General features: G+C 44.9%; 1 protein-coding gene across 1 annotated transcript; it reads right to left on the bottom strand.

Annotated features, from left to right (window-relative positions):
- Positions 1-8,766: 8,766 nt before the first annotated feature.
- On the bottom strand, positions 8,767-9,650 carry LOC120641647. The gene has a single exon (XM_039917840.1). The coding sequence runs from the start codon at positions 9,578-9,580 to the stop codon at positions 8,840-8,842; it is 741 nt and encodes a 246-aa protein (XP_039773774.1). The 5' UTR covers positions 9,581-9,650; the 3' UTR covers positions 8,767-8,839.
- Between the last annotated feature and the right edge of the window lie 513 nt (positions 9,651-10,163).

Genomic DNA, 10,163 nt, shown 5'->3' with positions numbered 1-10,163 from the left:
CAAACTCCTGTCTTACTCCGTGCTGCCCTAAGCAAACTTAGTAGTTGATGTTTTGAAGGAAACACTTCAGGCTAAAAGGAATTAGCAACCGAAACCCATCTCAGCACTACACCATTCTGTTGGACTGTAGTTTTGAAAGTGTGGTTTATCGGTTTTGTTTGTAACTCTAGTTGCGCGTGCTGCATTGCATTGTACCTTTTCGTGAATCTTATGCATGGCATATTTTTCCTCGTGTAGCCGCTGACACCGAAGTCGCCTACGAGCTGGTTGCCGAGCCGATTCAGGAGCCGCAAGCGGGAGAATAGCAGGAGGACGCAGTCGAGCACGCACCTGAAGAAATCGCTAACCCCGCTGACTTGCAAGGCAAGCCCCGGAGCATATCCCTTATTTTAATTACTCCATGTTATATTTAAATTATTGTGCATTTATGTTTAAGGAATTGATTGGAACCATAGAGGCATAATGTTGATACCCAGTGTCCTTACTAGTGTAGGTATCGCTAGCACTGCTAGGCTTAAGTAAACTCGGTAGAAGACGGGTGATTTCCTGTCACCCGCGAGATATAGGGTTGTTACTTCAGGCAGTGTTGTCAGGAATAAGGCAATGAGAAGGAAATTGGAGACCGGGCGGAGGGAAAGTTGGGCATGATATTTGCATAAAGAAAGTTGAGTCTCCGCCTGTGTCGATTGAGGACCGTTCCATTGTTGGCCCTTTGACTGAGGATTGAACAGTACTAACAACATACCGGAAGTAGGAGGTAGTCGAAACCGGTGAGCTGTGTACCACTTTACAACGGTGATTTGAATTCCGTCATGCTACGCTGGGCGTGGGAGTTGGCGGGTGTTGGATAGGATGCCGCCTCCGGGTTCTCCGGGAGTTCACTGCGAGGGGCCCATCACGTGGGTTTTAGCAGGCGTAGTTCAAATGCCGTGGTAATGTGGAAACAGTTGACGCATGGCCCGACGGGGCTTACATGTGTCGTGTGAGTTAGGTCCACCTTGCAAGGTTAAATCAGATCGATTCGCCGTGACTCGCGGATAGGAGAGCCTTGGTCAATGCATCACATCGTAGTAAGGATTGAAAGGGCAGAAAGAGAAAAGTTGGACTTTTGTTGATATTCTTGAAAAGATAATATGATTAACCATGTGTGCTCTAAAGAATTAGGCAAACCTAGTTTCTAGATATCAACACAATTGGAGCTAAAATATTGAAAGTAAGGATCCAGTTTTAGTAGCTTTTCAGCAAAATAACCCAGAGCCAAGGAGCTGTGCATGTCTAGGTAATGGGCTAAGTATACCCATAGTCGGGTAAGCCTTGCTGAGTATTAGTATACTCAGGGTTTGGTTGTAACCCTTCTGAGCAGGTGGCATTCCGGAAGACTTCAAGGAAATTAGTGCGTCCTGGAGTGGTCAGCCTCTTCCTCCAGGTTGGACGGTCGAGTGGGTTCCGTCTCCTCCATGAAGTGAAGGCAGGTGAGCCTCACATCAGTGGGCAAGATGTGAAGCTCGTCTTTTGCCATCGACGTTATCTACCGTACGGTATTTTGAAGTTTGTTTCAAACTGTTTGTATTTTCCGCTGCGTTTGAACTCTGTATTCGAAAGGTAGCTCTGGCTTGTAAAGCTTTATTGTAAATTAATTTGGAGACTTTTATTTTAACTCTGGTTGTAAGTTAAGTTTGAAAACTTTTGCTGCTTGTAATCACCTGTGCTCGTCTTTTGGCGAGAGTTCCTGTGCAATCGATCCTGGTTAAAGCAGGCAGTCTGAGAGTACTGGTAAAGTGCAGTATCGGAGGAGTAAGTTTAATGGTTATTTAGTGCACTTGATCGGTATTATTTGGACTGTTCTGTGACAGCTGGCATCAGAGCTAATTGCACTGGGGGGTGATTACTTGAGTGCTTAACTACAAAACTTTTGGGTTTTCGAAAAGTTGACGCTAGATGCGCTAAGGAATAGGATAGATAGTTCGTATGCCCTAATTATGTGTTTCAAGTTAGGTGGCATCTAAGTATCTATTTCATTCCAGCACTTCCAGCATTTACTTCTCGTTAAACCTTACTTTTATGCACAACTACTATTCTGTAACGACGCACCTACGCTGAGGTAAGCAAGGTGAGCATTCTGGTAGTCCTTAGAATAGCCCACGTGTTTCATACGTGCGCGGGTCCCGTATGATGAGCATACGAGGAGGTGATAAGGCTCAATTCAAACGAGCCTGTCGCTATCTGCCGCCTGATATGGAGTGCGGATTTCATACCGTGTGATTGTGATCACGGTCATTTCGTAAGGTAATGTTACGAGATGTAAACCTGTCATGCGGTTGGCCATGACCGTGACCCTTGGGACACGTCTACCCTTGGATGTTCCGTAAGGCGAGTGTACGGGAAGTGAATACGTTGTTATGACGTATGCAGCGCTGCCCATTCAGCGTCAAACGTTTGGGTGCCGTCTCTATAGTGGACGGTAATGTATGGGTGAATATGTGGGAAACTGCATATGCGTTACCCGTGTGGCGTAGGACACATGGGGGCCGTTCGTGTGTGCTGGCACGAAGGGTCCAGAAATGGATATTTATATCTCTCTCTTGTTGTTTTGGTTTGTCTGCAGGAATACTAACTCCGTTAAGCGCGCTATGAAATCCTTGATCGTAGGAACGACTAGTATATATAGGGAGAGTACGTAATTGTGCCACTAGTCGTCTTCGTATACCATATTTGGTACTTGTTTGGGTGAGAAACGATAGAACGTGCATCCATCTTGGCATAATCTTGAGTTTGATTGATTGTCATGCTTGTCGCGTCGTTTGCTAAAATGTGATGCTTTTACCTAAAGGTTCACCTAGATTTTGTGTTGTTAGTAGTGAGACCTATACAGTCTGCTAGTCTGACCCTAGTTGAGAAGATCTTTCTCAGCGGCTTTGGATCATGTGAGAACCTTTCCATTAGATCTTAGCTTGTCATTCAAGTCAACCTCTTGATTCATGTCTTGGACCAATTCCATCAAACCACTGTTACTTTTTGTGGCAAAGCCTTGAGTTTGCCAACAAAGTCCTTCAATCCATCGTTCAATGATCGGCCTATCATTGATTTTGTAATCTATATTGTTGGCTATTTTGATTCTAACACCGGAACTTTGTACATTCCATTCTTGCTCTGTAGTTTGGATAAATTAAAAAGGTTCATGACAAAATAACTTTTGAGTAGAGTCATTGTAACATCCTGCATCACCTCATTGGTCAGTGCATTGTGTTACATCATGATCGGGAATGCGTTGGCTGACTAACGGGTATGCGTTCGAGTACACTTCGGGTGTCTTCGGTTTCGTTAATTTATCTTGCTGTTGGCACTGTTGGGTTGCTACTATCGATTTCTCTTGCAGTTGTGTTTAGTTACATAACCCTGATGCCGCGACGGAACCTAGGGTCTCATGTGTGCTGCAGCCACATGATTGAGCCACTAGGAGCGCGCTGGTGCCAAGGTATATGTGACATAACTCACTGCAATCCCCTTTTATGCAACCTTACTAGTGTCTTAACTTCTAATCCCTCTCAAGGGCATAGGGTTAACAAGAGGTTAGTCTCGTGCAAGAGAACGGTCCTAAGACGCGTGTTGTATTGTGTGCATCGCAAACTCATGCGTGTATGCATCATATTTTATGCACCTCCTAGATGCATAAAACATGGGCATCAACATCTTTGCACCATGGTGTATGCATCATTGGGCCAGCATCATAACTAATGCATCAATTCATATGCACCATTCCATTGTGCATGGAACATTTTATCATCGTGTTGCACCAGCATTGCAATCATGCATTCCAGGAGTGCATCATTATCCGAGCCATCAAGCATTTGCACTATGGGTGAAACATTTTATCTTTATTCCTTGGTATGGTGGCATTGTACTGGCATAAAGAAGCATGTTTTGTGTAATTCATCAGATAATATAATCCTGAGCAAGAATATTCCAAAAACACCGCTTAAACCATCCTTCCGTTTTACCCTCACTTGTTAATCATGAGCCTTGTGATGAATCTCAATGACATTTGCTCTCCTCGTGTTGCGATCTCTGCGCTGCGAGGGCTTGATTACCTTGTCTCAGCATCATTCCTTGCTTTGTTTGACCTTTTCTTCTTGAACAGAAAATCTTACATCACTCAATTATCTATTCTACTCAAAGAGTCTCGCAGAAATTGAGTCCGGATGTTTCTTAAAATCATTGTTGTCATCAGGAGGCGTCCCTGACTGCATGTAAAGAATGGTTTTGTGTAATGCTAATCTCCTTTTCTCCTTTAGCGTCAAAATCATTCCGTTGTAAATCACGTCATTGTTTTATCAGGTAAGTCTCTGGAAGGTACATCAGTTTTGTTCCAGGTGTCTGCTGGTTTCGTTTATAGCTCCCGTAGGTTCCTGAATGGTTAGCGGACTTGATCTCATGTTACTGTCCAACCGGACCGAATCCCCTGTTGATCGGTAATCAGGTAATCTCATCGGTGCACGAAAGCTGTATGTGAAGCTTAAGCAAGAATCTTATTTCCTGCAGTCTGTGGCAGCTAATCCCTGTTGCTCTCATGTTATGCCCCGTTTTTGGATCACCTCCTTGCTATCCCTCCGTCTTGTAATGCTTATACATGCACGATCTATATGTGCTACAAGAGATTCTCGTTGGAAGTATGCCTGACGGCGCCGCAATGAAACCAAGAGCCTACTCTGAGCAATCAACACATGCTTGTACTACTCGACACACGCTGGTATGGAGATTGCTAATTATGATCCCTTATACCACTGTGTCGGTGTGATATCTCCTCATGGGCATTCCCCGCATCTATCGTTCGCCGTTCTACCTAAAAATCTCTATACCGGACCTAAATCTAGTGAGTCTTCTCCGAAGTTACCAAGGGGATTGATCTTTCAAAGAACTGCTAATGGACGAAAATGCTAGAAGACTACAAGATGTGGTAGACAAGGGACCTTGGTTAAATTACCGAGATGATCAACTAGCTGGAGCTAAGGTATTCTCAAAAATAGATCTACGATCTGGTTATCATTAAATCAAAATCGGACCGGTGGATATACCAAAAACAGCATTCTCCACTCGTTATGGTCTTTATGAGTACTTGGTCATGTCCTTTGGATTAACCAATGCTCCAGCCTACTTCATGTGTCTCATGATTTCGGTGTTCATGCCAGAGCTGGATAAATTTGTCGTGGTATTCATTGATGATATCTTAATCTATTCCAAGACAGAAGAAGAACATGATCAGCATCTTCATATAGTACTCCAGCGTCTTAGGGAACATCAGCTATATGCTAAACTCAGCAAGTGCGAATTTTGGATAGAGGAAGTTCCTTTCACCTTAGCAGGAAATTCTGGTTTTGGACTGCATGTGTAATCTTGAGTTCCCTAAACGACCTTGCTTAGTTTGGGCTAGAAACTCGTGTATGCATTGTTGTGTATAGCTATTTAGGTGTATGAGGTTTGTGTGGGCCCACCCGAAATAGAAGTTGTCCTACTGCTAAAGATGTCTCCACTTTAATTCTGTTTCTCAGGTGAATAATGGAGTATGCAGCGGGAAGTAGTAGGAAGGACCCTGGTCAGGGGCACATCAACCTTCTACCCTCCGACGTCGTGATGACCGAAGCACCAATGAGGCAATTTGAGCCTTGCCACTGTTGCAAGATGTACGACCGCCCTTGTCTACGAAGCAGCTCCAAAGAAAAGAAAAGTGAGCACAGCGAAGGACTTGAAGAGTATACTAACCCCAGACCGGAAATAAATTGGGAGCAAGAAAAGACGCAGAATGTTTATTCGGACTCCTTAATTCCACCATCGCGACTTCCGATGGGAATTAAAGATCACCAGGTAAATTGTCGGACTCCCAAGCTCGGCGCAGGCAGCATAGACTTGAGAGGATGGGAAATTACATGCACAGAATTCTCTCCACGTGGTAGAAGGCAAGTTAGGAGTACTACTGATGTCGACCCAGTTATAAGAGCAAGAACTCGTTCACCTGTTCGGAGTTCAATGAGATCAAAGAAGAAATGTCGTTGCACCGGGTGTCAACCTTGTTTCAAGTGTGGCGAATACGGCCATTTTATCCGGGACTGCCGTTCATCCACTTGGAAAGATCCACTGAATTCGGATATCACCTTTAATAATCCGAACTGGGCAAAGATACTATCCAGTGTTCGTATGTCGGGAGGCGACTCAAGCCATCTACTTCGGATGTTAGCTGCACAGTACGAACCACCTACACAAGGTCAGAGGTCGAATAAGCAATGCGACAGAGAAAAATCCTGTGCGGGGTACCTTCAGGAAGGGATGGATCACGCTGAATGTGCTACCCCCAAGAAAGATTCCGAAGGTAAGTCAGTTGGGGAAGGTAATTTTTGGATAGTTCTAATATCCTTGGTTAACGAGCATCTTCCCTCCTTATCTGTCCCTTACGCGCGTGAATCTCGGGACGAGATTCCTTTAAGGGGGGAAGGCTGTAACACCCCTGTGTTAATTGTGCTCGCTAATCACGATTTATTTCGCTAATCATGGACTCAAGTTCGTCGTTAGCGTTAATCGGATTCGCATAGTAATCTTTGTTTTAGCGATGTTCGATCTCGTTTTTGTCCTTGATCCGAGCCTCAAATCGATTTTCGCCCAAAACGAAAGTTGTAGATCTTTTCTTCCTCTACAACTTTTATTTTGGCCAAATTTCAAGTTTCTATATGGAAATTGGAGTTTCAACTAGTCAAACTCGAGCTAAAATCTTTCAAACGAGTGAACAGAGCAACTGCTCGGCACTGTGCACGCCCGCGCCCATACCGGCGACTGAACGCCGGCAAGCGACTCCATGCGTCATCCATCCCGACGATCCTCGTTGTCCGAGCACCGCTCTTATCGTCACACGCGCCCTCGAAGCTTCCAGTTCCCCATTCCCCTTCCTCGCGCCGTGAGCGGACCGAGCGAACCCAAGCTCGTCGCGCCGGCCGTCGTTCGTCATCCCGCCGGCCAACCCTCGCCACCTCGCTTCGATTCATCGCACCCCGAGCTGCGCAGCATCGCCGTCCACCCACTCCGACCCAGTTGGACTTTTGTTGATATTCTTGAAAAGATAATATGATTAACCATGTGTGCTCTAAAGAATTAGGCAAACCTAGTTTCTAGATATCAACACAATTGGAGCTAAAATATTGAAAGTAAGGATCCAGTTTTAGTAGCTTTTCAGCAAAATAACCCAGAGCCAAGGAGCCGTGCATGTCTAGGTAATGGGCTAAGTATACCCATAGTCGGGTAAGCCTTGCTGAGTATTAGTATACTCAGGGTTTGGTTGTAACCCTTCTGAGCAGGTGGCATTCCGGAAGACTTCAAGGAAATTAGTGCGTCCTGGAGTGGTCAGCCTCTTCCTCCAGGTTGGACGGTCGAGTGGGTTCCGTCTCCTCCGTGAAGTGAAGGCAGGTGAGCCTCACATCAGTGGGCAAGATGTGAAGCTCGTCTTTTGCCATCGACGTTATCTACCGTACGGTATTTTGAAGTTTGTTTCAAACTGTTTGTATTTTCCGCTGCGTTTGAACTCTGTATTCGAAAGGTAGCTCTGGCTTGTAAAGCTTTATTGTAAATTAATTTGGAGACTTTTATTTTAACTCTGGTTGTAAGTTAAGTTTGAAAACTTTTGCTGCTTGTAATCACCTGTGCTCGTCTTTTGGCGAGAGTTCCTGTGCAATCGATCCTGGTTAAAGCAGGCAGTCTGAGAGTACTGGTAAAGTGCAGTATCGGAGGAGTAAGTTTAATGGTTATTTAGTGCACTTGATCGGTATTATTTGGACTGTTCTGTGACAGGTGCCGCGGCCGGGACAGCGTCCGTGGCAGGGGCGCGGCCGGTCGGACAAGACGTCGAGGTGAGGTGGTGCGCCGTCGTCGGGGACACTGCGCCGCGTGGCGTGTGGTCGCATGGCAGGATGGAGGCGTGGTTGGCGACAGAGAAGGTTGCCTAGACCCCGTCGTCCGGGAGCGCCTCGCCGTGGAGGGAGCCCTCGGTGCGGGGCGCAGGGCGCTCTTGAACGGTGGTGGGCTAGGGCCGGGGCTGCGAACGGGTGGTGGACTAGGGCCGGGGCAGCGAACGGGACGGGGTCGTGGCCGGCTCCGCGGCGACGGCGCAGGATAACGATGAAGGCGGCGAGGTAGGAGCAGGCAAGCGGCAAAGCAAGGGCGGCGACGAGGCAACTAGCAAGGGGAGGGGCGGAGGGCGGCGGCGGAGCCACATCACGGGTGTAGACGGCTGTGGACCGCGACCAGAGGCCAGGGAATCGGCCTGCCGATGCGGAACGCGCTTTCGAGTTGAGAAGATAAGAAATAGTAATTGAAGTTCAGACTACAACAAATATTGAATGTGCACAAATCAACCATAATAGAGTCCATGGTAGTAAGTCTTTGAACTTTAAGAATACGTATAGGTTTGGAAGTGCACAGTTGGAGAAATGTTTAAGTTTACAGTAAATACTTTAAAAAAACACCGTTGGCCAGATTTGGAACAGGTCGTTACCTTCAAAAAATCAAACATATCCCAAAATTGATTGATATAGTTACAAGATGGCTACTGGTTAACACAACACATAAAAGAAAAATATTAAGAGTATCATATCATGGTAACACTGGCAAAAAAAAGAGAAAAATCTAGAGAAAAGCGCTAGAGTTTCTAGTATATCTCAGAATGTTGCCTCATCATATACAAGAATTACTGAGTGTAACAAAGTAACCAGAAGTCAGCTAGCTCCTGAATAGGAAAAATTAAAGCTTAGAGTGCAGCGAAGCACATACAGTGCAATCTTTACTCTGGGCATCATCAGAGTGTTCAGACCATAACATGCTCCAAATTGAGCTCTGCCAAGTATGCAGCAATGTACATAGCTTTCATAAAATCTCTAAGTAGCCTAGGAAATTGATCGTTTAGAATATATTCATATTCCTCTTCCTTGAAAGTGATTCTTCCATTTATGTCGACTGTCTTCATCATGATATGCTGAAATGTGTTTCTTATCAATCTCAGAAGTGACCTCACATCATTTCCATACCTGGTCCTGTTCCCTGTTATAGGATCTCTCCTCCAGTAAGTACCAATGAAGTGCTCATTGTGCAGATCCAATATGTCCCAGCCAGCAAAAGGCTGCAATTGTTTGAGTACAAATTTGTATCCAGCATAATCTGATGTTTCCATAATTATGAGCTTGGAGCTCAACTGCAGGAAAGTCGAGAGGACCTGATTACACTCCATTAGAGCAGAATCATATGAAACAAGGTACTCATAATCTGTTCCTGCACTTTGTATCAATGAAAGCCAGTCGCAAATTTCGTTTGGAATATCTTCTGCTCCAAAGACATCATCCTGCACCATCTTTACAAAACGCTGAAAATCTGCACAGCCTCGTTCCTTGCTATATTTCTTCCGGTTTTCTGGTTGATACTCAAGAGCTATGAGTAAGTTTTCATCTATCAAGAAATTGCTCAAGCAGAAGGAGCCATCAAGGCAATAACCATCTCTGTGTAACTTGTATAGAGGCCTGATACTTCTTCTTAGAATAAGCCTGGTTTCCATCAAAGCAGCATTTGTGATCCTGGGTGAAGTGGATGTGCCATGTTGATGTCCGCATAGTGGATGATGAAGTAAACATCAAGCTCACTGAAAAGAAGAAGGACAATTCTTTGTTTCATGCTGCAAAGGTTCTAGATGAGTTCCAACTGGACATAATCCATGCCGTTGGCGGGATAATAGGTGATCACCATATATTCATGTTTAACACCAAGGTAATATACAATTTTTTTCCATTTGAAGTTGCACCAAGAAGTCTTTTCCCACAACTATCTCTTAGCATCGATAGTGATGTTTCACCATCAACTTGTATTTTTATGGAAGGCATTAGCATATTCATAATGCTTCATCATCCACACTCATGCAGGTACCTGAAGGCTCCTCAGTTTATGCGTGTGCGGTGGCTAAGAGGCTTCTTGAAGCAGTGGATGCACAGCAACAAACTTATAACATTTTCAATTAACCTTTAACCATCGTATTACAGTTCAAACTATGTTTGTTGACTGATAATTTTCTGTTACCTGTCTCAGTGAGCAAACTTATTTGCTCAGCGCATACATGGAGAAAACTGTCTTTAGCATTAGCTTTT

This window comes from Panicum virgatum, chromosome 7K, assembly GCF_016808335.1.
Source record: "Panicum virgatum strain AP13 chromosome 7K, P.virgatum_v5, whole genome shotgun sequence".
NCBI classification, from domain to species: domain Eukaryota; kingdom Viridiplantae; phylum Streptophyta; class Magnoliopsida; order Poales; family Poaceae; genus Panicum; species Panicum virgatum.
The sequence above is the reverse complement of the archived record's forward strand: the minus strand, read 5'-3'. Positions and strand labels throughout refer to the sequence as shown.